At 47.8% G+C, this 26,844-nt stretch overlaps 13 protein-coding genes across 13 annotated transcripts; 11 read left to right on the top strand and 2 right to left on the bottom strand.

Moving 5' to 3' along the window:
* Window positions 1-509: 509 nt before the first annotated feature.
* N7469_003958 (esterase/lipase family protein) lies at window positions 510-1,340 on the top strand (the record flags this gene model as incomplete). The annotated part of the gene is made up of 1 exon (XM_056642878.1): window positions 510-1,340. The coding sequence occupies one exon, from the start codon at window positions 510-512 to the stop codon at window positions 1,338-1,340; it is 831 nt and encodes a 276-aa protein (XP_056502290.1).
* A 1,034-nt stretch (window positions 1,341-2,374) lies between these two features.
* Window positions 2,375-2,956, top strand: N7469_003957 (DUF3759 domain-containing protein; the record flags this gene model as incomplete). The annotated part of the gene is made up of 3 exons (XM_056642877.1): window positions 2,375-2,390; window positions 2,512-2,661; window positions 2,787-2,956. 3 exons carry the CDS (start codon window positions 2,375-2,377, stop codon window positions 2,954-2,956), a joined length of 336 nt encoding a protein of 111 aa, XP_056502289.1.
* A 359-nt stretch (window positions 2,957-3,315) lies between these two features.
* On the top strand, window positions 3,316-4,570 carry N7469_003956 (uncharacterized protein; the record flags this gene model as incomplete). Its single annotated transcript, XM_056642876.1, has 2 exons — window positions 3,316-3,381; window positions 3,452-4,570. 2 exons carry the CDS (start codon window positions 3,316-3,318, stop codon window positions 4,568-4,570), a joined length of 1,185 nt encoding a protein of 394 aa, XP_056502288.1.
* Window positions 4,571-5,770: 1,200 nt separating this feature from the next.
* On the top strand, window positions 5,771-8,019 carry N7469_003955 (alpha/beta hydrolase; the record flags this gene model as incomplete). The annotated part of the gene is made up of 5 exons (XM_056642875.1): window positions 5,771-6,155; window positions 6,203-7,450; window positions 7,506-7,581; window positions 7,665-7,725; window positions 7,777-8,019. 5 exons carry the CDS (start codon window positions 5,771-5,773, stop codon window positions 8,017-8,019), a joined length of 2,013 nt encoding a protein of 670 aa, XP_056502287.1.
* A 504-nt stretch (window positions 8,020-8,523) lies between these two features.
* On the top strand, window positions 8,524-9,574 carry N7469_003954 (class II aldolase/adducin family protein; the record flags this gene model as incomplete). Its single annotated transcript, XM_056642874.1, has 3 exons — window positions 8,524-8,731; window positions 8,842-9,149; window positions 9,218-9,574. The coding sequence occupies 3 exons, from the start codon at window positions 8,524-8,526 to the stop codon at window positions 9,572-9,574; spliced, it is 873 nt and encodes a 290-aa protein (XP_056502286.1).
* A 668-nt stretch (window positions 9,575-10,242) lies between these two features.
* Window positions 10,243-11,039, top strand: N7469_003953 (uncharacterized protein; the record flags this gene model as incomplete). Its single annotated transcript, XM_056642873.1, has 3 exons — window positions 10,243-10,655; window positions 10,710-10,781; window positions 10,832-11,039. The coding sequence occupies 3 exons, from the start codon at window positions 10,243-10,245 to the stop codon at window positions 11,037-11,039; spliced, it is 693 nt and encodes a 230-aa protein (XP_056502285.1).
* Window positions 11,040-11,214: 175 nt separating this feature from the next.
* On the bottom strand, window positions 11,215-12,786 carry N7469_003952 (uncharacterized protein; the record flags this gene model as incomplete). Its single annotated transcript, XM_056642872.1, has 1 exon — window positions 11,215-12,786. The coding sequence occupies one exon, from the start codon at window positions 12,784-12,786 to the stop codon at window positions 11,215-11,217; it is 1,572 nt and encodes a 523-aa protein (XP_056502284.1).
* Window positions 12,787-14,043: 1,257 nt separating this feature from the next.
* Window positions 14,044-14,301, top strand: N7469_003951 (uncharacterized protein; the record flags this gene model as incomplete). Its single annotated transcript, XM_056642871.1, has 1 exon — window positions 14,044-14,301. One exon carries the CDS (start codon window positions 14,044-14,046, stop codon window positions 14,299-14,301), a length of 258 nt encoding a protein of 85 aa, XP_056502283.1.
* A 1,135-nt stretch (window positions 14,302-15,436) lies between these two features.
* Window positions 15,437-16,931, top strand: N7469_003950 (glycoside hydrolase family 76 protein; the record flags this gene model as incomplete). Its single annotated transcript, XM_056642870.1, has 3 exons — window positions 15,437-15,527; window positions 15,600-16,297; window positions 16,356-16,931. The coding sequence occupies 3 exons, from the start codon at window positions 15,437-15,439 to the stop codon at window positions 16,929-16,931; spliced, it is 1,365 nt and encodes a 454-aa protein (XP_056502282.1).
* A 564-nt stretch (window positions 16,932-17,495) lies between these two features.
* N7469_003949 (dihydrofolate reductase) lies at window positions 17,496-18,368 on the top strand (the record flags this gene model as incomplete). Its single annotated transcript, XM_056642869.1, has 1 exon — window positions 17,496-18,368. One exon carries the CDS (start codon window positions 17,496-17,498, stop codon window positions 18,366-18,368), a length of 873 nt encoding a protein of 290 aa, XP_056502281.1.
* Window positions 18,369-18,767: 399 nt separating this feature from the next.
* On the bottom strand, window positions 18,768-21,618 carry N7469_003948 (putative voltage-gated chloride channel (ClcA); the record flags this gene model as incomplete). The annotated part of the gene is made up of 3 exons (XM_056642868.1): window positions 18,768-18,923; window positions 18,990-19,376; window positions 19,438-21,618. 3 exons carry the CDS (start codon window positions 21,616-21,618, stop codon window positions 18,768-18,770), a joined length of 2,724 nt encoding a protein of 907 aa, XP_056502280.1.
* A 1,535-nt stretch (window positions 21,619-23,153) lies between these two features.
* N7469_003947 (SGNH/GDSL hydrolase family protein) lies at window positions 23,154-24,213 on the top strand (the record flags this gene model as incomplete). The annotated part of the gene is made up of 5 exons (XM_056642867.1): window positions 23,154-23,292; window positions 23,359-23,398; window positions 23,468-23,546; window positions 23,613-24,003; window positions 24,080-24,213. The coding sequence occupies 5 exons, from the start codon at window positions 23,154-23,156 to the stop codon at window positions 24,211-24,213; spliced, it is 783 nt and encodes a 260-aa protein (XP_056502279.1).
* Window positions 24,214-25,050: 837 nt separating this feature from the next.
* N7469_003946 (uncharacterized protein) lies at window positions 25,051-26,765 on the top strand (the record flags this gene model as incomplete). Its single annotated transcript, XM_056642866.1, has 2 exons — window positions 25,051-25,258; window positions 25,324-26,765. 2 exons carry the CDS (start codon window positions 25,051-25,053, stop codon window positions 26,763-26,765), a joined length of 1,650 nt encoding a protein of 549 aa, XP_056502278.1.
* Window positions 26,766-26,844: the final 79 nt, after the last annotated feature.

Raw genomic sequence — 26,844 nt, 5'->3', positions numbered from 1 at the left:
GTACATTACATACTAACTATACAGTTACTTACGGAGTACTGTCTCCTGTGGCTTTTAATTTATACAGGTCAGTTTTTGAGGCAATCGACCCTCTCTCGATCCACCACAATAACATCGACGATGCCTCGGCGTGATCAGCTCCAAACCAGACGAAATCGACGAAATCCGATTGGACAAGTCTCCACTCACCACGAAAGTGCCACGCTGAAAGGAGATGAGCAAAGACCCGCAATATCCCTGAATCAACCAGTTACCTTCGGGGATCGTCATGACAATCGATAGTTTCAGGAACAGATGGGTCTATCGTGTTCTGATGCGGGAAATGAAGAGAAACACGGAGTCTTACCCTCATTTCTCTCTCCCAGCTGAACCCAAGCTCGGAGCTCATAAAAGCCTGACTGTCTGACGGAGCATATTTTATCTCCCAAGTTGGCACCGTTGAAGTCTTCAGTCTAGTATCAGTCAAGGATTGCTTCGCTCCATACGGAGTTCAAAATCACATGCTCAGCATGCCTTCTCTCCGTCAAATCCTCGTCTCCACAATCGCGTGTGTGTCTACCGTTTGGGCAACAGGAATAAACGACTTCTCCTGCAAAAGTGACGGAAATCCCGTCATTCTACTCCACGGTCTCGGCGCAACATTCTACGAAGACCTGAATTTCCTCCAATACTGGCTCCAACACGAGGGATATTGTACCTATGCTCAAACCTACGGCGCATACGAGGGATTCCCTTTCGTCGGTGGCCTAAAGCCCATCAAGGAATCTGCGAGTGAAATCGCAGACTACATCAAGGAAGTCAGTGTGAAGACGGGGAAGAATAAGGTTGACCTTGTTGGACATTCCGAGGGTGCTTTTCAAAGTCTCTACGTTCCCAAGTTCGAAGGAGTTTCCGAGAAAATCGACAAGATTGTTGCTATTGCGCCGCCGACGCACGCGACTACTTTCGCGAATATTTATAAATTGGCGTATTTGCTTGGAAATTCGAGTCGGGAGGCTGTCAGTGATGTTTTACAGACGGTTGGGTGTGGAGCTTGTGATGATCTTGGACCTGATGGTGCGGCGATTACGAAATTGAATGATGGGGAGCCGATTGTTCAGGATGGGAATACGGTTACGATTATTGCGTCTAAATTGGATGAGTTGGTTACTCCACCCAAGACGTCGTTTGTCCATGAGGATGGGGTGTCGAATTGGTGGATCCAGGATACTTGTCCGTTTGATCCGGTCGGACATATTGGTGAAGCGTATGATTTGAATGTGTGGAATTTGGTGAAGAATGCGTTGGATTCGACGCCGGATCGCAAGTTTTTGTGTCTCGCTGGATCTCCTGGGAAATAGTGCAAGGAGGTGAACTTCACCTTAGTATGAGTTGAGGGGAGAAAGACGGTCAGAAGGTGGAGACAGTGGATGATATTGTAAAGGTGTGCATGTACCACTTGGGCTACTTTCGGATATACCAGTGTACAACTTCATTGTATACATAGTACAGTACTATATTATAATGCATATAATCATAATACCTAGAAGTATTGACCATCAAGATCATCTGTAGACTATGTATAGTCAGCACTTCTAGATATTTCTAATTGATACAACTACTTACTATATAAGAACGACATTACCTTACATACATACTACTAGTTATGTACTTCCGTAGTTAACTAGGGTAAAGTGGCACAATCCACGTGTCACCGCCGGAATGGAATCATATTTTCCCCTCCGACTTGTCCTCGTCCTCCAATGAATTCCCCAAATTTATTCCCCAATTAATACACAATTAGCCCAGTCTGGAGACAATTGACCAGCCTATCGCTTCGTCAGCCCAAGTGGATCTTCTCTGCCCTATCCTGCTTGGCTTTGAAGCTTGGCCCTCTTTGCACGCACATCACTGCCCCTCTTCTCCTGCCTCATCGCCAATCGTTGCTCACGATCCTTAACATGTTCCAATGATTGTTTCGGATCCACCGCCACATCTCTCTCAATTCGACCTCGTCTCTGAATTGCGCCGACTTGCGCCACAGAAATGGGCTACCCGATAGCCCCCAGTCAATGAGATGACGGAGTCCAAGTAGCACAGCAAATTGGCGTCGTTGGTCCACGCTCCATGAGGGGCTTCTCGGATGTGTCCACCAGGGTATCCAATTTCTGTACTCTACTATGTACTCCGTACTGTACATAGAGGGTTTCAGGGTGAGATGAGAGGGGCGGAATGAAGTCAATGGGTGCCTGGGTGGTCTTTGGAGGGGTTATAAGTATTATCCCCCCCTCCCCCTTCTCTCTCTTCCTCTTCCTTCTCTCTCTCTTTTCTATCATCTCTCTCTCTCTTTTTTTCGAGTACACTTCTACTTACATCACACTTCAAATCTTTCATCATGGGTTGGTTCCACGGTAAGTCTTACAGCTAAGCTTGAGCATTGCTCAAGCCCCTCATGCATAATGTCCTCCGCAGTCCACTCCATGCACTCCCTCGTCTATCATGCATCGTGCATCAACTGATAGTTTGCACTAGACGAGTCTGACGAATCCCGTCACTACGAGAACTACCAGCAGTACTCTCAGGCCCCTGAGGAACACAAGGCCAAGTTCTCCCACGAGCTGATCGGTGGTGCCGCCGCCTTCGAGGCCATGAAGGCCTACGAGGACCACGAGGCCAAGAACGGTATGCCAATTGTCCAACTATTGTCGAATCCCAAACTTCTACACACCTACCATCCACCCTCCTTACCTCCCTCTCTCTTATACTACAAGTATCTCCTCTGAATATCAATAACTGACCCGTCACAGGCCAGGTTGAGAACCACGCCAGAGCCAAGGAGATTGCTGCCGGTCTTGCTGGTGCTTTCATCGACCGCGAGTTCGAGTCCAAGGGTCTGGACTTCCTTGACCGTGAAAAGGCCAAGCACCACGCTGAGCAGAGCATCCACCGCCAAATGGAGGAGAGCGGCCGCTGGTAAATGCGGAAGCACAATTGCCTTTTCAATATGAATCATCTAGTGAAATGAATGAAATAGCGACCAAATGAGCAAACAAGTATTTACTATCTAGTATACATGCATCGTACTTAGTAGACCAAATAAATTGTCAATCATTCAACCACTCGCTTTCCTCAGTTGTTCTTTGATGCATCCAAAGTGGGTCTGAACTCGCGCCAAAAAAAATCTTGGCGATCGACCTCTCCGCGTTTGTTTGACAGAGAAAAAAACAAAAGGAAGCCTACTTGACAAAGAACGAGGTAGGCCTGGCCCAATTCCTTCGTCAACTGAACACTAAGCATCATAACAATCTCGCCAATGGGGTGTACAAGAGCTTCGTCATGTCCGACTTGGACAGCCGCCTGGATGAGCAGATGCGGCAGAATATCCAAGCACTGCTGAAAGGCGTCAATTGATCGAGCTACAAGCAGAGCGCTCGAAGCAGAGAACAGACTTCTTGAAGAGGCACAATGTCAGCTGGAGGCTGCCGGGGCGCCTCGGAAGTCTCAATCATTATGCCAGGACTCTACCGACAACGCCCCGCAAAGCGTGGCCGTGACTACGCAGACACAGGCACCCTCACAACCATCCACGACTCTCAATGGAGTATCTGGTCTTGTGAGCCCAACAAAGAATTCTAATGGCGGTTTGACCATCAAAGGTTCCGCACAGACAAATGCTGTCGATCAAATCATGAGTTCTTTACATGATAACATGGGGAGATCTGAAGTCAGCCGGGACACGGCCAATCAACCCCAACATGGCGAGATCCAGGTGAACGGCCGGTCAAACTCGCAATCTGGTCCACCACCTTTGGATCCAACACCGCCTCTGACACCAGGTCAACAGACTCAGAGTCAAGTCCTGCAGCAATCCAGACGACCTGGTGGACCGCCGGCTCCTGTGCAACATATCGAGGAGCGCACTCTTACCGTCAAACGTCCGGATCCCGTCCCCCAGACCTCCGATGCGCCAGAGGTTCTCTCGGGGGACAAGGATGAATCCAGTAACGAGGGAGGTATGAATGATGAGAGCTCCAATTCAGACGAGATGGTAGACCTGAGTAGCTCGCCTGTGGCTCCGCCACGAACACCAACCGAGCCTATACGCTCCAAGCCCACTGGAGCTTCACATCGAGAGGGAAGAGGTGCCGGCCACCACTGTCCAGAATCCAATCCACCCATCTACACAGCCCGAAACATGCATGAATGCAAGAATCTTATCGAGGACCTAGAAATGCACTTCTCAAAATTATCCCAAATTCTACAGCGCAGAGGATCGCAAAGTTCAAATGGGCGAGAATTATCTCAGTGCCCGCTTCTTTCCAGATTGGGAATCTCGACGCCGTACTTTATCCCAACCATCTTGGGTGGCTTTTTGTATCTTTCTCGCGGAACACGTTTGGAGGCCTTGGATAGATACAATATGGCCTCTCAGATGCCGGGTCAATCAGTTGTGTTGTTTGCGATGTATATGGCGCAGTATGCGGCGTATGCTAATCGGATGGATAATCGATCATTGCACTTCTGGGAACGAATTGATACTCGTTTGAAAGGGTGGGTGGGCCGGATTTGGAGGAATTTTAATATTTTTTAATGATTTCCTGCAATTTTTTGGTTAGTGTTGAGAGGAAGTGTGGGCAGAGGTCTTTATCGAGATCTCGTAAACGACCACGGGCGAAGAGTTGAGAGTCGGCGAGAGTCAGTGAGGTCTAGTCTGATATATGGTGTTGCATTTATGGTGGAGGCTCCCTTTCTTTCTTTCTTTCTTTCTTTCTTTCTTTCTTTCTTTCTTTCTTTCTTTCTTTCTTTCTTTCTTTCTTTCTTTCTTTCTTCCTTTCTTTTCTTCTTTTCTTCTTTCTTCTCTATTTTCATTCATCTCATGGGCTGTGGTATGCGGTCATCATTTATTAGAGCGACGTTGATAGACTCGCTCATTCTGGGCTATTACTTTTGCATATTATGGGGGCTCAAGGGGGGGATCAGATTATCTTTCATGAATTATTACCCGTGGAGAGTTTCTATTATTTCTACTAGTTTCATTCAAATTAGATCTTCTATGTTCACCCGTCCTCAGCCACTGTAGAAGGCTGATAGTCATGACTTCGCCATATTTGGCGATATAGCTTGCGCGTTAATACTCACAGTCCTTACATAGTATATTATATTCAATGATCAGTTCAATGATCAGATTGGATTCGATCGAGATCAGGTAAACCCCGAACTCCCATGTCGATCACGTTCGTGGACGCTCTCAGACCCAAATTCATCCAAGGTGGATGGTTCAACAAGCCAACCAGAAACAATCCAGTGTGACCATCTTCTGCAGGATGCCTTCTTGGCTGACTCGAAAACAGCCCATCAGAACCCACCGATTTCTCAGCGCAAAACCTTGCAAGTTTGAGTCTGCATGATTTCCTGCACTTCCATTAATTTAACTCGCTGGAATTAGTTGGATGTATCATGATCTATCAACACTTTACAGCTGTAAGAGATCCAACAGAGTCCGATAGGGTTCGCTCCCAGCCACTCCCCCCACCGTGGACTATTTGATCGACATTGCCATGGTTCAGCGCTGCCCACCCACCTCTCTCTGTTTTTACTTTATCTACTTCTCTTCGCAGGGCCGAAGGGGTGTGGTCCTGATATTTGATCGTTTGCTCGATCTATTTTATTTACCCCGCGAGGCTGTCCGACCATAGACGCGTTTCTTTCCTAATTAAGCGGACAAGAGGTGTTCAGTCAACTACATCTGTTTGGAGGGGTCCTTCATCGTCTTATCGCACTCGTATGAGCCATGGACGATTGGAAATCCCTGGATCCACGCCCGCTGCCGCAACAGCCGATCTCAAGGAGGAAGCCCTGGGCAGCGATCATCCTCTTTAGCGCGACGGCCTTCCTCGCATGGACAACATGGACATCTACAGGATCATCGAGGCCAAGGCTAGAGACTTCGTCCAATATCTCCAAAGAGCCCTTTAGCTGGGATGAGATTACTCCATCCCGTACGCTGGAGTATCAGGATTGCGGCGATGGGTTGCAGTGTGCGCGCTTACAAGTCCCTATGGACTACAATCGGACCAAAGCAAATGATCGGACATTTGCTCTTGCGATGGTTCGTATTCCGGCTAAGGTGCCTGTTTCAGATCCGCGGTATGGAGGCGCTGTTTTAATTAATCCAGGTGAGAGATTTCCCTCCTAGTGGTAACCTGATTGCTCATGTAAACAGGTGGTCCCGGTGGCCCCGGAACATTATCAGCCTTGTTGTCCGGCCATAATCTACAGACGATTGTCGATGCAGAAAATGGTCCGACCAAAGACCCTCTAAATGAGGATGATAAATATTTCGATATTATCGGGTTCGATCCGCGTGGTGTCGGTTCGACTACACCCGCAGTAACGTGTTTTCCAGATCCAACTTCCCAAAGAGACTGGGAACTGCAATTAGAGGCAGAAGGCATGCTGGGAAGTTGTCCCGATGCCTTACAGAGAAATTGGCAGCGGACGCAAGCCTTGAATCAAGGATGTTCGGTATATGATATGAGTGCTGGCGCCGTCGAGGGCGAAGATTCTATGCTCTCTTATCTAAATACTCGCCTCGTGGCCCAGGATATTGTCACGATCATCGAACGACATGGAGAATGGCGCGAGAAACAAGGCCAACAAGCACAGATTGCACATGACAGATGTCACGGCGTGGATGAGTCGCGCGCTATTCTCAGACGCACACAATGGCGTGTTGATAAAGAGCCACTTTTATATTGGGGACGATCATACGGAACACTTCTCGGCACGACATTTGCCGCATTATTCCCGAATCGAATTTCTCGGGTCCTTCTAGATGGCGTCGTGGATATGGATAAATATTACAGAGGGGAAGGGCGGAACGTGGTTGTTGACGCAGATGCGATCTTCGATCGATTCGGTCACTATTGTGATCTTGCTGGTCCGGAGAACTGTCCCTTTTATACCGAGGGAGGGCCCAAAGTCATTCAGGAGGCATATTGGGCTCTTGAGAACCAAGTACTCAATACCTCGATCCCTGTCATGGCATCTCAAACATCTGGGCCTGAAATCGTAACCTGGACTGACTTGAAAGCTATACTTCGCGTTGCGATGTATCAACCTTTACTTGCGTTTCACACGTTTGCGACTCTGATGGGATCGCTTGAAAATGGGGATCCAGGTCCCATGGCTCGGTTCAAGCATAGTAAATATTTCGAATCTTGTCCATCGGAGGCGTGTAAGATTGCTGGGCCCTGGTCTCCGGAATGTAGTCATGGATCTGATAATAGTCTCTATGCGAGTGCGGCTATTCTGTGCTCTGATGCTGAGTACTTGACTCACCATGATCAGGATAGCTTTCGAAAGGTTTGGGATGAGTTGAAGTCCGATAGTGCTACTCTTGGCGATTATTGGGCTCAACTGCAAATGGCTTGTGTAGGGTGGCAAGCTAAGGCCAAGTACAAATTTACAGGTGTGTACTTCTTGCTACTCTTTTTCATAAAAATTATTTTACTAATAAAATGCAGGGCCTTGGGGTGGAAAAACGGCACATCCTATACTATTTGTCTCCAATAAGCTGGATCCAGTCACGCCTTTGCATAGGTATGTATAACCTAGTACCCACTGACAATAGCTCGATAGTGGAGAGTATTTTGATAGTCTGGTCATACGCTAATCCTTGCTAGTGCACACCATATGTCCAAACAGTTCCCTGGGTCGGCAGTTCTCGAGCAGAACTCAGAAGGAGTGAGTACTCCTCGGGTTGCTTAAATTTATTGTTTACTCACTGTTCGATAGCACACCACGATCGCTGCCCCTTCACTTTGCGTATCCAAAACGATTCGGAATTATTTCCAGACCGGTGCTCTTCCAGCAGCAGGGACATTATGTGAGGCTGATTTGAAGCCACTGGTCGGTGCGCCCTCTGGCTCGTTGGGTCTGAATGGGCCTCTTAGTCCTGGTGACCGCGAGCTAATGGATGCTTCCATTGAACAAGTCATGCGAGGACATTGGCCATACCTTAACCTCAACTTGAACTAAAAGCCAATGTCCTTCGAGATCATTGAGTCAGCTCTGGGATACTATCTTACTGGCCCATTCCATTCAATTTCTGCCATTCCCATTGATTGCGCAACTTTAGCCTCGATTAACAGATTCGTTTTGAGACTTCCCTATCTTCCTGTCTTTCCTGCATTTTTCTCTCTGCATTTCCTTTACATCTATCAGCGACAAACCGGAGGATTCTAAATGCATATAACGAATGAAAATGAATTACCTAAACCAAATCCCCACTGCCCTTCTTAACCTCGGACCTTTTATCATCCAAACTTTGACTGTTTGCGGAGAAGCAAATCAGAGCGGAGACTCCTCCGCAGGACCTCGGCTTGTCCAAACGATCCAATCTGCGTGGCGCGATAATCAGCATCGAAGCTATTTGACCCCGCTTGTTGATCTCATAAGAATATCATTTTGTGGAAGTTGAAACAATTCATCCCTTCCTTTCTCACCCTATTCTGAATATCCGTGTATTGTATCATTCCCATTATGGCTCCCCCAACTGCAACAGAGACTACTAGTTCTTTCACCGTGCAAGCTCCGCAGTCATCACAGGCTGCCGGGGCAGAAAATGCCAAAATCAAGATGCAAATGCCGGAAATGCCTAAATTCGAGACAAAATTGGAGGAACGAGAATATCTAAAGGGTCGTTTGGCTGCGGCTTTCCGCATTTTCGGTAAATATGGTTATGACGAGGGTAAGACTTTCATCCACCTTCCAAGGGTTCTTTGCGAACCCATCAAATTTCTCTTCTTTCTACGGTAATGATTAGCCTCCCCGGGTGCTCACCGTATCTATGAAATATAGGTGTTGCAGGTCACATTACCCTGCGTGACCCCGTCGATCCCACCACCTTCTGGGTGAATCCCTTCGGCACAGCTTTTTCTTTAATGAAGGCATCGGACTTGATTCAAGTTGACCATGCTGGAAAAGTCATTGACGGTGGAGAAAACCGTATGCTTAATGCCGCAGCTTTCATGATTCATTCTGCTATTCACGCTGCGCGACCGGATGTTGTTTGTGCGGCGCATAGTCACAGTCTCCATGGACGGGCGTACTGCTCACTCGGTCGACCACTCGATATTATTTCGCAAGATTCTTGCGCTTTTTATAATGTAAGACATCGGTTGAATACTGGCAGTTTTCGAAGGTCAGTGTGTAGCTAACTCTTTCCCTTTTCCAGGATCATGTCGTGTATAAGCAATTCAACGGCGTTGTGCTCGCAGAAGAAGAAGGTCATAATATTGCCCGGGAACTGGGAAGCAAGAAAGCTGCATTATTGCAGAATCATGGTCTCTTGACTGTCGGACAATCGGTTGAGGAAACGGTGTTTTGGTTCGTGAGTTTAGATAAATGCTGCTATGCGCAGCTTCTTGCCGATGCAGCGGCGAATGGACGGGGAGGACAGACGGTCAAGATTGATGATGCAGATGCTGCCTTTACTTATAAAACGGTCGGAACGCATAAGGCGGGTTGGTTTAGTGCGAAGCCTTTGTTTGATGTTATTCACCGAGAGACGAAGGGGGAGTATCTGGAATAAATCAGGTGGGAAATGGCGTAGTTGCTCATATCTGCGAGTAAATATTATCATTTCTCGAAATGTCTCACTTTATGATGGTGGTGAGAGCTTGAATATCCACTGTGCACTTCTTATACATCCCGAAAAGAAACTAGTACCTCAGCAGTATGCAAGTACTATGTACTACATGTACTAGAAAACCAGAGTAAAGGCTGAAATAGACTAAGTATAAGCAGCCCTGGCGAACCCATGAATTCCCCACTGAACCTGTCAATCCATCTGCTCGGACTCCAATTGAACTAGGCTTAGGGGCTGGATCTTCAGCCTTATCCGGTCAAGGCTTGATTTAACCTAAACGGGGCTGATACCGAAATCATACAGGTTCTCCGCCAAAGTATCAGATTCATTAATGCGCCAATCATACGCCCAATAACGGGGGGTCTCCAAGAAAAGCTCGCCGTTTCACTAGTGGGAAGTCTTCAACCCCATTTTCTCCGAGCTTGAGACAGTATAACAACTTGGGTTTGGTGGGTAAATCGATTGTTTCAATTATAAACGCGCCGTAGAAATCCCGTCTTGGGTTCCCCTAAAGGTAGACTCCTGTATAAATAGAGGCTACTCGTTCACTTTTTTCAGTAATGATATACAGCATTTGAAGATATTCTTTTCTATCTCCCCACCCAATCGCCATGCAGCTCCTTCTTTCTGTTCTTGCTGGCGTCAGTCTGGCCAGTGCCGGTCTATTCTCTCCAAGTTCGATAAATAAGCGCGATACCTGGGGAGGAAGTGTTTCTCTGGGTCCGACTAAATCTACCATTGTCAATGCCGTGACCACCATTATCCCCGGTACTGCTCCAGCCACCCAGAACGGTGTGTTATTCCTGTGGCCGGGAATGTCAAACGGCACCGGTGATCTCATCCAGACCACTCTAGAGAGTTGGCCCGATAACTCCTGGTGTGGAGCTACATCTGGCCAATGGTGCGTACGTGCCAGTGTTTTCGGATCATTTGGCCAGCTCGATGGAGAGGGAAGCCCCATCAGTGGCACTGACAAGGTTCGCATCGAGTATAACCTCGAGACTGATGGCGAAACCTGGAAGCAGTATGTTCTTGCGTTTGGCGATGGTTGAGAACTATGAAGGGCTAATACATTTAGGATTGTCACCAATGCTGAAACTGGTGCTTCTCTTTCTACCTATTCCCTTGCCTCGGGCCCCTACATGACTGGGTAAGACAATTTACTACTGTACTAAATAATATTTGACTAACAGGTCCTAGATATGGTACCGGTACCGAATGCAATAACGGCTGCACAGGTACTATCGAGGCTCAGCAATATCTTGATACCACTATCACTTTGGCCTCAGCCGATACTACCTTCGGTGATACTATTGCTACCGCGCAAGGCGCCACCTACTCCGGTCTGAGCTCCAGCCAAAATGGCAAAGTGTGGAAGATTAGCAAAATCAATGTCCCAGCTATGTGAAGGGCTAGCATATACCTAGATGCTAACCCTGTTCATATGTAGAAGTAGGAGAGTGAAACAAAAAAAAAAAAAAACCATGCTATTCGTGTATTGTGTGAACTAATCCAAAGTAAAAGTGTAAAAGAATGTTCAAATCAAACGCCTTGTACTATGCAGTTTTCCAAAGAATCAAATATTACTCTTTATAGTCCAGTTTAACGACCAATCGGACAGGTCCCGGGGCTGCAGCACCTCCAATTCCATCATGGTGCTTCTTCGACTCGGTGTATGCATCAATCACTTTCTTCGCATCGGGCGTAATAGTCGAACAGCCCTTCCCATTGGCCATACAGATCTGCATGCCCTGCACTTTCTGTTTGGCAATCTGAGCCTGGATGGCAGAAACGTCCCAACCAGACCATCCGTTATTCTCAACATCACCAAAACTAAACTCGCCCCAGGTAGAGGTATATCCGCCCCAGTTATCAGTTGGAAGACCATGGGTTCCGGGCGCAGCACCCCACGCTCCAACGGAGTCCTCGTCGAAGGCAACATACTTCGTTTCACCGGGTGCGAGGACAAATGTAAGAGCAGAATGGCCATACCATCCGTCCATCTTGCCGTCAGGCCCGATCTTGTTCCAGATAACCACGGTCCAGGGCTCGGTGTTAGCACCACTGAATTGTGCCACGTACTTGTATCGGTGGGCTTCTGTTGGACTGACAGCGATGATATTGCTACCCCAAGGTACGCCCACATTACCGTGGTAACTTATTCTGGTACCGGCTGGCTTGCTATGACCGCCGAATTTCTCGGTTGCGAAGTTGTTATCGGCGGGAGTGTCTGTCCATTCGAGATTTGATGGGGCAGGAGGCTTCTCTGGGTGAAGGGCCTCGTCGAGACCGGGGACAGGGAGATGAGGGATTATCTCTGTTGGGTTTCCGGGGAGTATGCTGGGGAGTGACGGGAGGGTTGGCAGGACGTTATTGCCCTGGGCTGCTTCTGTGTTTGAAGGTTTCGGATCCGGGCGTTCTTCAATTGATGTTTCAGATGGTGATGGCCTCGAATTATCGGTAGAAGAGGGCTCCTCAATGGTATGTATAGTAGGAGTTATTGTTTCCGTATCCATGATGGTCTTTGTCATGTGGATCGTGGTCGTCTGCTCCTGGGTTTCTGTTTGAGACGATGAATGCTCTATATGGCCATCTTGGGGGCGTGGGGGCGCAGGATATGTTGAGGTCTCCGATGTAGTTGGCTGCTGCGAATGCAGTGGCTCCTCAGCCTCAGCAGGCTTTGGTGTAGCCGCCTGTGTGATGGTTGTGACTGGCGCTGGGGGATTTTCAACAGCTGAAGGGGCAGGCGAAGCTGATATCGGCAATTCTTGAGAGGCCGCAGTCTTGGATGTAGTAGACTCCTTGATTGTGGCAGTGGCTGGTTCCAGGACATTTTCAATCGGGGACGAGTCAGGGATGGTCGATTGAGGTAGCCCTTGAAAAGCGATTGACTTGGAAGTCGATGTTGGCTCGGGATAGTCCTCGAAGACGGTTGTGGTGACATATCTGGTGTTGGTTGGAATACAATCTTCGAAGACAGTGGTCGTCAAGGTGCGGGTCTCGATTTTTGTATCTGCGTAGCTGTGATTGATATCTCTTGGTGCCACTTCAAGATGTGGTTTAAGCTTCCCATGGAGATGTCTATGGTGATTATGAGATGCAAGCACGAGGTCAGCGCCCACGGCTAGAAGTAATGTCGAGAAGCTGTGGCGCATCGCGAAATGAGCGAATGATAAGCGGTGCGAATGTGTTATTGAGTGAAAAAAAAGAGTGGACGCGAATAGAAAGATTCGACTTCGAATACCAGAGATAGTACCAAAAGAGAGAAAGACGTGTAGTTGCTACGAGATGGCGTTTACTAAGAGAGAGATCGAAGTTGGATAGCGATTGTCTCCACGTTTATTGCGTGGTCGAGATGGTTGTCGGCTTCATGGTTGTCGTTGCGTTTGTATGAGTAGCACGCGAAGAGGGGCGCGCTGTAATTTTATACTCTGACGCGAGAGTCTGGCCCTCGAAGTTCAGGAATGTTGTTTCGCGTCGGATCTTGGGAAGGGCGATCTGATATGAACGGTAGCAGCCCTGAATTCCTCCCCGCTTGGCCCGGCATTGGCGACTCCATCCATCATGGCGAGGGTTTGTTTTGTATTTTCCATTTAGTGAGTCTAATTATTTGAAAGTATTCAGCTGTCTTTGTCTTGACAAATTTCAAGAAGAAAAACTTGATTTGGGTGAATTGGAGCAATGGCGCACTTCGTGGATGTTCGCCCTTGAGTGGCGCGACTCCTGGCGCGGGACATACCAACCCTAGACACAACCGAGAAACCTCGACATGAGCTCAGATGCGGGGTTTATGTCTAGACAGTCGAAATATTTGGTTAATTGACTGGAGTGGAAAGCCAGATAAGAGTACATAGCTACTTTCGACGTACATTTGGAGGTTGCCATGCATAGTTCTAATTCTGGAGGAACAGCCAGAATCTCTGCAAGTTTTCGGTCAGGATGAGATTTTTTAATCTCCTGGGATCCAGAATACTGTTCAACTCTGTTCATAATTTATTAGTTGACTGACTGTTTGATAAACCGATGGTCAGCTGTTTGGAGCTGCCCGTGTTAATTGCCCGCGTGCTGAGGCCTCACTACTTCCTTTGTTGGTAACCTTGGACATTTCCATCATCATTATAATCAATTTTCAGGGCTGCTTTGTCTTGTTCATCTATCCTCACGTCATCCGAAAAGATAAATCAGATATCTGTTTAGCAATTTCAATCAACCATGATGACTGAATCTCCAATGGAAAGGGTCCCAACCATGTCTACACATCTACCCTCTGTGAAACGAAGAATTCCCAAATGAGATGCACTACTACTCATCAGATCTCCTCGAGCGACTGATAGAGGTTGAACAGTCCCATGAAACTTCTTTGAGCCATTATTCCGTGCTCGTAAGCGAGCGGCGCTCAAAGGACGAAGATCATGAATTCTTGGTCATTGGCCGCCTTGGCCATTTTCACAGACGAGGTTGCACTCTTCCAATTGTTCGAATCTAAGGATGCAGGCGACTGGTCTCATTTCAAGCCGCGTGGAAGTGGCGGTTTAAATGAGGTTGAATGGGAAATTTCTGACTCCGGAGAGCTGTTTTTGAACGCCATATATGGAGGTGGCGATGATCAACTCAAAATCTATGTCGAGGGTTACGATGTTGCGGATGATTGCTTAAGGGCGTCATCGTGAATTGAGGAACGGAAACCGGAAGATAAGAATTAGGCGTACGGAGTACTATTATGCATTCATCCGTCTTCGAGAGTGAGATGAAGTTCTTCAAGATTCATGTCCCAGCACTATGTATCTAGTATGCACTGCGATACATACTAACTATGCACAAAATTAGTTAGTACGGGGTAAGGACTGTCACTCCACAATCCTTTTGCAAATGACAAAGAAGAGATCCTAAAATATGATCTAAGTAGACAAAACGCTAAACTCCAATAGTCTCGGCAATCGTGTAGAAGGCACATCTGATTTGTCGATTATTTACTGGTTAAAATGCAGCACTGCCACTGCCCGATTCATTTGCCAACTGGAACCGCGCAGCTTGGCGCTTAGACTATTTCTTGGCACTTGGCGCGCCAGGGATTTATTTTTGTTTCCACCAGCCCTCCACTTTTCATGTTGATTCGATCAGGCAGCAGTTTGATTTCCACCTTTCTTTTTTTGTTTTTTGGGGGTTGTTTGCGAACTTGAAAAGAGATTAATCGAATGCACTTTGGTGTCACTCCTATACCTGAAAGTTTCCATGTATATCGTAAGCCTTCAACTGGGGCATGCCGCTCTAAGGTGCTCCGCTCCGCTGGCAAATGCGTGGCGAAAATCGGATCTCATGCATCAACTTGAAAGTTGAATGTCTCAAATATGGGATCATTTACCGCCTGCGCCTTGAATACCCTCTTTGATTCATCACCTGAGTTCAGAACGGGTTTCATCTTTGTGGGGGACTCGTGACTCTTTGATCTAATTTAGGCGTATCAAACCGGGAATGTTGAAAGTCGCAATATCAATCTAGTCAGCAGCCACAAACGAATACGCCTTATAGAACAAAGCAGTATGTAAAAGCAATCACAAGGGCAGTGAGCATGAACTGGAACAAGCGGGTCCTTCATCTTGGACAGTCTTGGCTGGAGTGACTTGGCTGCCAACTACAGGAGGCGACCGGATGGGGACGGACGGGGTTCAGCTCGGCGCCCAGGGCCCAGGACCCTTATGGCCCCCTCTCGTGCTTTAGTGTGTTTTTTACCTGATCATTCGAGTTTGACTTCTTCAAAACCCCCCTGTGATTCATGGGGGCTCGAAGTCTTTTGATTCTATACTCATGAGGTTGTTTAAAGGGCCGATTGCCCTGTTGGGCGGTATTCTCGCCCTACGAGGTGCTTTTGCAATCGATGTCGATCCGGAGAATGAAGGTATGTCAATCACCCGAGGATGATCGCAATGCTCGTCGGGGCCAACTGCTCACCTCTTTTCCTGAAACATAGATTCTCTCAAAAGTGCGGCAAAGACCGTCGCTACGTCCATGGTGAATTTCTACAATGATCGTGACTCGAAGGATATTCCCGGAAAATTCGACGATACCTGGTGGGAAGGTGGATCTATGTTCATGACGCTCATTCAGTACTGGCACTTGACGGAGGATGATCAGTTCAACGAGATCATTCAAGATGGCATGTACTGGCAGAAGGGCTCCGACGACAACTTTTTCCCAAGTAATTCCTCTTCATATCTTGGAAACGACGATCAAATGTTCTGGGGTTTGGCGGCCATAACCGCCGCGGAATTAAATTTCCCTGAACGAAAAGATGAGCCTTCGTGGGTCACACTAGCTCAAGGTGTTTTCGACGCACAAGTAGCTCGTTGGGATAATACGACTTGTGATGGAGGTCTGCGATGGCAAATCTGGCCATATCAAAATGGATATGGCATTAAAAACGCCATTTCGAACGGTGGTTTATTCCAGCTTGCAGCTCGCCTGGCTTTATACACCAAAAATGAGACCTTTGCCAATTGGGCCGAAACGATCTGGGATTGGAGTCTGACAACACCGTTGCTGAGAGGATCTAATTGGAACATTGCCGATACTACAAGTGCGGACAGGGATTGCAAGGATCACGGTGATTATCAGTGGACTTATAACTATGCCACCTACATCGCTGGCGCCGGGTACATGTATAACTACGTGAGTTGAGAGCCTTCCAGTCTCCTCAACAGATGCAACGAACTAACAAATTATTTAGACGGGTGGGAAAGAATACAAATATCTTAAAGGTATCAGTGGGCTGATCGAGACTTCCAACCAATTCTTCCCGAAGAGCGGGAATGGCGAAATTCTGTCCGACATTACTTGCGAGCCCATCGAAAAATGCGATCGCAACCAGAAGACTTTCAAAGCATATTATGCGTCTTGGCTTGGCTTCATGTCCGATATTGTTCCCAAGAACGTGACCGATAGTACCATGGCAAAATTCAAAGCTTCCGCAGTTGCTGCTGGCCAGCAATGCTCAGGCGGAGATGATGGAAAACATTGTGGAATTCGGTGGACAATGAAGTCTGAATGGGATAAGACTACAGGTCTTGAGCAGGAAATGGCTGTTTTGGGTGTTTTGAATGCTGTCATGGTCCCTTTCAAGAACCAAGGACCTTACAATAGTGACAATGGGGGTGAATCCAAGGCAGATCCCAATGCAGGAAAGGATGAAGACCCCAAGACTAGGACTATCACTGATGGTGACCGGGCTGGTGCAGGCATCTTGACTGCTGTTTTTGTTATTACTTGGGTTGGGGGTCTTACTTGGGCCATTTGGGGTCCTTAGTGTATATTTTATTGGACACTTTCCTTTCTTTCAGTATATAATTCAACTTTTATTTTTCGAGATTTCATACAATATTAGCCCTGGAATTTCAGATTTTACCCTCGAATCTTTTATAACACTTTCCTAATTTGTATCCATGAGCTGCAACGAGCTAGATCATGATGGACTCGTCTTCGTACTGGCATCTTCAGAAGTTCCGGTGCATTGAGCTCTCCCCTGTCAAAACCGATAAGAATGAACCCTCAATTCCCAACAGACTCGGGGTCTCTGCATAACTGCAAAACTGCAGGAATACCCCACAACTACATTAAATCGATCAAAAAAGTTCAATGGCACCTTGCTGAAATGACAAGCTTCGCCAAAATCAGTCAAGGTTAGACCTGAAGCTGTCAGGAATCAATGTTCCATAGATATGGCTTGATAGGGTTATCGGAACGCGTGACCCCACGTCCCATTGAATCTTCTCCATCCCCAGCTCCCTCCGCAAAAAAAAGCAGTCTTCCTTCAACTCCAAAAATAAATCAAGGGACCCCCCCAAGAACGGCCCAAAGCCAATCTTCAAAAATGCCACCATCAAAAACAACTCCAATTCCCCCATCTCTCCCACTCACCCTAATCGTCGCAACAACCCCAATCCGCGTCGCGTCCAGCACGACCCACGCCCAAAATGAAACCAACACCCGTCTAGGCATCGGATTAAATGGCACTCTCCCCTGGCCCCGCATAAAAGCAGATATGAGCTTCTTCGCGCGCGTAACATCCAGACCCCCAGTAAAGGGAACAACAAATGCAATCATCATGGGAAGAAAGACATATGATTCTGTACCGAAACATCTCCGCCCATTAGGCAAGCGAATTAGCGTTGTGATTACGCGCGATCAAACTGGTTCCGTGCGTGAGGGTGTTTTACAGGAACTTGAGGCACGAAAGGCGAAAATGGCTGCTACCGCTAAGGCGAAGGCTGAAGCAGCCTCCGAGTTTGCAACTACGACCACGACCACGACCACGGCATCTGAGCTTGAGCCTGAGGCTGAACCTGCTACTGATGCGATTGTTACGCCGAGCTTGGATGATGCCTTGGAACAGTTGGATAGTACTTATGGGGCTAAGGGAAAACTGGGAAAGGTCTTTGTTATTGGGGGTGCGGAGATTTATGGTGCGTCGTTGAGGGGTGATTCTGTTGGATTGAAGAAGAGGCCAATTCGTATTGTTATGACCAATGTGGTTAGGAAACCGGTTGGTGAGGATGGAAAGGTTGTTGAGGAACCGTTTGAGTGTGATACCTTCTTTCCGGATGATCAGTTTACGGTTGAGAAGGGGTGGAGGAGTGCTAGCTCTGACGAGGTGACGGAGTGGGTTGGGGAAGAAGTTTCTGGGGAGTGGACACGAGAGGGCGAGGTTGAGGTTCAGATGGTTGGGTTTGAGAAGTTGAAGTAGTACACTGCTACCCAGTACAGCCTACCTTACCTACCAATGGATCGAGAACGGACGACGTATATGACTACATTAGATACCTAGACTGTTGGATTAAATGCTTTGTACCACAGAATTGAAAATTCATTCTGGCTATCCAGCCCGGAAACAGTGCAGCATATGCATAATAGTATGTGCAGCCAAAAGTTCTATATAATTCACAACAGCCTCGCAAAATGAAAGATTGTGGGTAAAATGCATCTCGGGGGAATATGTAATGCTATGCAAATATGGACAAATCGAGAAAACCATATATAAAGCACGATGCAACGATCAACGGTTAGCAATCAACGCCAGGGAGAGTGCGGCAGAGTGCGACGGAGTAATAAAATATCAAGAATGCAAGATTCATGGTGAGCGGGCTTATTCGTTGTCTTTCATGTATTTGACGAAAGACTTCTTATGCACGAGACCAATGTATTGTCCATTTTGGAGAACACAAAGATAACGGAGACCAAGTTTAGCAAAGCATTGGTAAACCAGGTCGATAGGAGAGTGGGCATCAAGAGCGATGGGCGACTGTTATAGTTGTATTAGCATCGAAATCAAGCTAACCACCGGAACAACCTAAACATCATGACTTACCGGATCAATATAGCGAGTGAAGTCATCCTGCAGGAGATCTTCATTCTCACTATCGTATATCGCAATAGAAGAGTCCATCGACATCAGGCAGATCGTATGATCTTCATCCTCGCCAAGGCTATCTAGAGCAAATTCCAAGTCTGGTGCCGGGATCAACCCAGTGAGGACACCGTCACGCAAGATGGGAAGCCCGCTGTCGAGCTCACCAGCCATCAACAGGTCCTCGAGCTTCGAACGGAGCTCTGAAGCCGGAACGAAGGGAGAGCCGGAAATATCGATGATGCGCTTCTTGCGAGATGGACGAACGATATCACCTAGCTCGGCATCGGATATCGGCTGTAACTTGTTATCCAAAAAGGGATAGGCATTCATATCAGTGAGGAAATCCTAGAAAATTGTTAGCGTCTGTACGAGATGGAAAAAAAAAGAGTGCAAAATGATATCTTACGTAGATACTGCGGGGCTCGATGGCATCGGCTGTCCATTTAGCACAGAGGATTGCCACGGAGAAAGGAAGAACATGATCCAAGCTCCCGGTAAGTTCAAAAAGGATGACGGCGAGGGTCACCGACAGACGCGTAACGCCGCACATTGTAGATCCGGCAGCGACTAATGCATAAACACCCGGAGTAACACATGATTCCATACCGCTGATATCACAAGAGTTGAAAAGGAACATGGTTGGGTTCTTCGCCGCCCAGTATTGAACCACATGACCAACAATGCGACCCATCAGACCTCCGACGACCATAGAAGGGACATAGATACCAGCAGGCACTTTGATGCCAAACGTGACAACTGTCAAAAAGCTCTTAATCACAAATGCAACAAGGAGATACCGAATGATTTCCAGAATATTATCCTCGTGTGGACATAGGCCGGTGCCTGTCTTTGACTCACTCTTGCAAGGGCTTGTAAGCTCGAATAGAAGTTCAGTAACGGGCAGCATGGTGTAGCGATTCCAGAAACTGATCAAACCAGTTACAAGTGCAACGAGAAAAACCTCAAACATGGGTGATTTTTTGATGATAGGAATGCGACGGAAAGACCGAGCCCAAAGGCTGGATGCTTTAATAAAAAGCGCTCCAAGGGCACCTCCCATGACACCCAATAAAATGAAGATGAAGATCTCAAAAAATTCCCAGTCGGACAGGTATCGAACTTCAAAGAGGACAACCTTCCCAGTGCCATATGGATTCAGGAACTTCAAGGATAGGGTAGCTGCAATACAGCAGAAGAATGTTCTGAACAGAGTCTTGGGAGGGAAATAGTAGCTAACCTCCTCTAAGCTGAAGAGAACACCGCCAATCGGAGCGCCAAAAGCGACTGCGACACCACTGGCAGCACTGGCACTTAGAACCTCTCGCCTTTTCCCATCATTTTGGTTATACTTTGCGAATAGACGACATGCTATGTTACCAACGCAAGTGGCGATATGAACATATGGGCCTTCTTTTCCCAGGCTCAGACCAGATGAAACGCTGAAAACGAGTGCAACTGTCTTGATTACCAAGGTTTTTAAGCCCAGATAACCATGAAGCACAAAACCACTATTAATGACTTTCACCTCAGCAACACCACTCCCAGCAGCCGAGTAGTAGATCATAGCTGGTCGCGACGGTTTGTTGGGGAACGACCCATGGGGGCTTAAGTCTGATGAAGGCGACCCCGTTCCTGCGCTGCCAGGATCATGTCTGCTATTGGTGTTACGAGAATCCGCACCGAGATTTTCATCAAGAGTGCTCAGGTGAATTGAAGACGGTACAACAGTCTTGGTCAACAGAGTAAGTGCACAGGCTATAGCGGCGAGGGCTATACTCCACGCAACAAACATGAAAAATTCGACCGGCCTTTGAAGTTTAGCGGAGGATCCGAAAATCTGTGACCATGTTCGCCAATGATCCGGATCACATTCACCACGACCAGTGAACAAATTATTGGCGCAATAACCCCATTTCATGTCGAACAATGATTCCTCAGTGACATCAACAAAGTACGCTATAGCGGCTGTGATACACCCGATGATAGCCACGAGAACCCATCCTTGTGCACCATCAACCCATGCCAATAACCGGCCGCGAATATCCTTGCGCTGCCGGAGCTGACGCAGACGGGCCCCATCGGCGATACTATCGTGCACCCAATCCGTCGAGGTAAATTGGTCATACCAGGTTCGTTCATCGAGAAAAGAAGAAGCGGTCAGAGCGTCTTTGGTGGAAGGAGGTATACTGGCTTGTCGGCCGTGCAGGTCATCTTCGGTGATACTCGGTCGGCGGCTGAGTCGTTGGTTTTGAGAATTTGCCCTACTATGATTCCTTGTACGGCGCAGACTGCCCGTCGCGAGTAAATGTCTTAGGGATTTCGGATCCGAAATGCCGGAGGTGCTAGTGTATGATCTGCGTGGAGCGCGTCTGTGAGCTCCGGACCCTAATAAGCTTGTAGTTTCGGTGGCATCTAGCTGTGCCTCGAGAGACTGGTAGCCGGTATGTGGTTCAGAAAGGTAGCTTTGCGCTCGGCGGTATGCGGAGGGGGATGGGGGAGCTGTTCGAGTCGTCGGAGGATTTTCAGGATCAGTGAAGTCCCCTTCTCCGCGAGACGAGGACCGGAACTGAGGAATAGAGCGAGGCATGACGACAAACCCCAAGTAAAGCCTTCAGTCTCTTTCGTTTCAGGGGAGGGGGCTTGTAGTCCTGGGAAAATCACGTCAGTTGAAGGTAAAGATGCCTTGGGCATTCGGGGATTGTCCCGTGGGGAGGCCCACATTGACGCAAGGCGCCAACAGCTCTTATTATGTATTGATCTTAGACCGAATCACGGAGTGACGATGAAAGAAGAGAAATAATGGAACAAAGATGAGAATGACAATATAATAATAGAATGAAAGAAAGAGAAGAAGACCTCGCCATGGCGAGCTCAACCAAGTGGAGAAAGGAGAAAAGAAAAGAGAAGAGCGAGAGAGAGAGAGAGAGAGAGGGGGGGAGAGATGGCGGATGATGAGGAAAAGCGCATGTCAGGTGCAAAAAAAAAAGCAACACTGCGACAACTCTTCCCCCTGGATGATTTGCTCCTCCAATCCAAATTCAATCCACTTGACAAACTTCGAATTAATCTACATTGTCAAACAGCAGTGGTATCTGGGTCTCCACTTTAATAAGATAACACGCAAGATCTCCAACTACATTTGCCTCTGACCTTCATTCTTTCCCCGCGATTCCCGCCGATCATTAGTCGCTTCAATATCCAGTGCAGCGTTGATCGTGTGTACGGAGAGGGTTTCCGACCTTCAACGGCCGAATCTTAGGATTTGATTTGTCAGGTTGCAGATCATACTATTCCCCGAGCACCATCTGCTATGTGCAGATGATTCAGTTTCGAGTCCGTGAGATATACGCCCAGCGAGGGCAGTGCGGCATCGCTCTTCTGACGCCTGACCATGACTGGATGTCAACAAAGCCACATACCTGTGCATGGACGGTGAGGATGACTCAAGAGAATAATTCTCGTTTGGGTTTTACAAGAGGAAGGCAGCGAGATATTGTCTCATTTCTTTCTCCTGGGGTTTTTTCTAATCCTTGACTCACGGTCTCCCGGGGGTGGCGTCTGCGGGGATATATTTGCTTACGAGGAGCTTAGTCAATAGTACGATGAATGCTCATTTTCATCTAGATGGACTGGCCTTTATATTTGAGATCCTTTCAGCTCAGTAACAATCACTTTGGCTCTCCATAACTGACTGAGAAGACGATATTCAAAACTCTAGAGGAGGTTCCGAACTATAAGCATCCACGCGAAGTCTGATGTACACAATCTAGCACCAGGAGTAATTAATCGTAATATTAGATTATAGTAATGATCTATTGATTATATAGTGTTCTCTATTGAGAACAGAGAGGAACTGGTCAATTAATTCACCCTGTTGTTCTGTTGTTGTACTCCGAGATCAGATTGGTGGAGAATCCTCTGAATTGCGGTTTGCCGAGAAAAGATAAGCTTGCCATCGCAAAGGAACTTGGAGGCTCCACTGTTGTTCCCTTTTATCCACGGACCAACTCTCCCCGCCTTCAATTTCATATCTTCAGGGCTAGTCCAACTTCTCAATTTTAAGAATCTTGCACTCAATTTATTCTCCTTTTTTACATTTCTACATTGCCTCGCGTATTCACAATGACTAGCATTGAGGATCCATCCGCCCACGAGGATGTGGCTAAGCCATACGACCAATTCATCCTATTCGGCGACTCCATCACCCAGATGTCTTATAACCAGGAAATCGGATTTGGATACGGTGCTCAGCTACAAGAGGGTATGTGAATGTTCCTATGCTGACCGAGCCTCATAGACTTAACGCAATCTGACTGGTTTCTCCTAGTTTATGCTCGCAAGTTGGATGTTGTCAACCGTGGGTTTTCGTATGTTGCTAGTGACCGAAATACAATTGATGATATTTAAATACATAGAGTCTGACAAGTTGACTTTAGAGGATATACCACGGCCCATGCCATCAAAATATTCCATCGATTCTTTCCGTCACCTCAAGCCGCTAATGTTCGATTCATGGTGAATTATCCCGGCCCTTATCCCTCTTTACATCTCAGATAAGTGGACGAGGCTGACTTCTCATAGACCATTTTCTTTGGTGCAAATGACGCATGTGTTCCTGGTCATGATCAACATGTCCCCTTGGAGGTGTATAAGGAGAATCTGAAAAAAATTATCGAGCATCCTGTCACACGAGCCCAGAATCCTCGCATTATCATGATTACCATCCCCCCAGTCAACGAGTATCAACTTGAAAAGTTCGATAATGATAAGGATACACCGCATCCAAGCCGCACTGCTAGCGGTGCTAAAGCATATGCGACAGCAGCCCGTGAAGTTGGGGCATCGCTGAATATCCCTGTGGCCGATGCCTGGTCTGCCTTTATGGCCACCGCGGACTGGAAGGAGGGCCAGCCATTACCTGGATCTCGCGACCTGCCAAATACTGAGGAATTCAGCAGTCTTTTCACGGATGGTATGTTCAACTTCTGTCTCTATCGGCAACAAGCTACGGATCTCATAATAGGTTGTGCTAATCGTCGTGTCACTAGGTCTACACCTCACCTCTGCTGGCTACCGCATTGTCTTTGACGAAGTATTGAAGACTATTCGAGCTAACTGGCCTGATCAAACCCCGGAGAATCTTCCTATGATCTTCCCTCCTTGGGTTGATGCTCCGAAATGATACCTCTAGGGTTCATAGATCACTGCTTTTGTATTGCAGCGTAGACTAGCGACCATTGGCATAAACGAACAAAAGCTAAACTAAAAACAAAACAAGTTATCTTTTCAATAATAGAATCCACAAATTTGTGAATTCCGCATTCTTAATCAACATTCCTTTTGTTTTGATGCTCGCAACTCTTCAAGTGGATGAACCGTTATAGTGGAGCACGGGCGGTCTAGATCCGCTTTCCCCTCTGCATGACGCCCTCCCCAGATTGCATGGAATTCGTGCATCAGCAACCTCCAAACCCAATTCACACAACCTCCCTCGCCCTCATCCCTCTCACGATATCTCTTGCTTTCAATCATCATTCCGATTTCTCTTTCTACCGCCCCGCTTTCTTTTTACTCGAACGCTCCGGTTCCTTAAGCCAACCCCGGAGACCACCTACAACGAAACAATCAACTTTCCACACCCACAGGTGTTGCCGCCGCTTTACGGATCAGATTATAGACCTTTAATAGCTACTAGCCATTTCCAATACGCTTCCTCTTCAGATATCGCCACTGCGGCCCCTTGATCCCATCTACCAACCCACTGTCCAAACTTCCGAACTTCTTCAGCGAATACTTCGACTCGACCTGTAACATATTACCCGGTGGACGGGGACGGCCCCGTGGGCCGTCACACTTCTCGAAAGAGGCAGGGCGATATAGGTGATCAAGTTGCTTGATAACCCGCGTGGATGATAGGTGGTGTGGAAATTTCCCGCTTCTGCTTCGAGGGCTGAAGTTGAACGGCCGCTTGTCCAGTGTTGCATACCCGATCCTGTCTTGCAGTTTGCAAAAATCGAAGATGGACGCACAGTATCCCTTTGCTTCGCGTGACGATATCTGGCGGGTTTTCGAGGAGTTGAAGGAGCTACGCGTCGGGCAGTTCGAACAAAGTGAGCGTCTGGGTCGGCTTGAGCGTCGGCGAGACGAGGATGCGAGGATGAGAAATGTATGGGGATCGTCCCCACTCTCTCCTTTCCCTACTTCTGTGGGGGGCTCTTTGGCTACAGGTATGATATCTGCTGCTAAGTCTTTTCGTTGGTATGTCGCCCTAATGCTAATCGGTGTACTATAGAGACTGTTTTCAATTCACCCCCAGATGCCTTTAAGGGTTTTGACCAGGGCCAGCATCAGGGGATGGCTAGCTCCGCCGTTGGACTCGACGGTGAGGATGAGCCACGGCGAGGTGCGTCGCGTGCGAATAGCGTTCGCTTTGATGAGAGTGCAATCCATGGGTATTATGGTCAAACGGGCCGCTCGAGTACTGACTTACCCCTACGAACTGGGAGTGGACTGGGAAGCCATCCGTTGATTGAACGCTCTTTATCTCATCGCTCCGATGGGCGACAGAGCTCGTCTGGACAATCGCATCACTCGGCACGCACTAACAGCCTGGGACTGGATACCAGCCGCCTAATGGGCTCATCCTCCTTTGGTGGATCACCTCTTACAACCCCGCCGGCTGGACTTTTTCTGCTTGGCCCTGTGCCCTGTATAATTCGATGCTGGCTGACAAACAACTTCTCCAACGAGTCCCTTCTGTATGCAGCGGTCTGCTCTGGATCATATGTTTCCTCTGTGGGCGCATCACTGCTGCACAAGCTCGGCCTGGAGACGGAGGTTACGCAGGAAGATGGCCAGTCTTACGCCAAACTTCCCTTTTACCTCCCAGAAGCCAGTATCTATCATCAATCCTCTTCGCGTCCTTCTAGTCCCGAGCCTCGTCTTCCCTCCTTGACCATTCGCTTCCTAGTACGTGAATCGAATGATACCGGAGACTCTATTCAAATCATCATTGGAAGCGATGTTCTAAGGTCTCATAATGCCGACATCCTCTTCTCACAGGACAAGATCAACATGGTTGATGATGAGCGTAACCGACTATCTGTCCCCCTCGTCCGCCCTGAAAAAGACAGTGTGTTCAAATCTTTGTGGACTGTCCCGGAGCCATCTCATATGGAGCCGCCGCGCGACATGAATGGAAACGAGCCGGTCGGGGTGATAGGCCAACCAACTCATCAGCAATCATCATCAGCTCCTGCATCAGCCCGTGTCTCTATCGGCGAGATCAACAAGCCCACTTTACAAACGAAGGGGGACTCGGCCTCAGATGCAGGGATTCATTCCACGCCCACGACTGCAAGTGATACATCCTCTGTTCCAGGTAGCAAGTCTGAATCCGGTGGCCCATGGAGCTCTTGGCGTCGCGATTCAAAACCGGACTCCAGCAAACAAGAGAAAGAGAAACGTCCCATGAAGGTCCTTCGTCCCGCCAAGACTTCCAGTCGAGTCAATTCCTCCACGTCAACGCCCACAGCTGTAACGAATGAAAGCGTGGAACCCCTCACTATTTCCGCGTCCGAGTCTTCTCGAGCTTCTAACCAGACTCCTCGGGCTTCCTCAGATGGGAGCCATAAACCGCGGTCATCAAATCCTGTTGGGGGTGCATCCGCGTTTGGGTGGCTGAATCCCGGTGCCCCAGCGTCCATGACCCAGGCCTTTTCCCAGTCAAAGTAAAAGTACAGTGGTTGGTGATATCTTGGGTTTGATATTGCTAATTACTTTGTCACTCGGATTCGCATTCAAGCAGAGGATG

The sequence above is a fragment of the Penicillium citrinum genome (assembly GCF_028827155.1).
Source record: "Penicillium citrinum strain IBT 23319 chromosome Unknown utg000003l:1.0-4596430.0:1.0-4598250.0, whole genome shotgun sequence".
NCBI classification, from domain to species: Eukaryota; Fungi; Ascomycota; class Eurotiomycetes; order Eurotiales; family Aspergillaceae; genus Penicillium; species Penicillium citrinum.
Note: the sequence above shows the minus strand (reverse complement) of the source record. Positions and strands in the feature narration are given on the sequence as shown.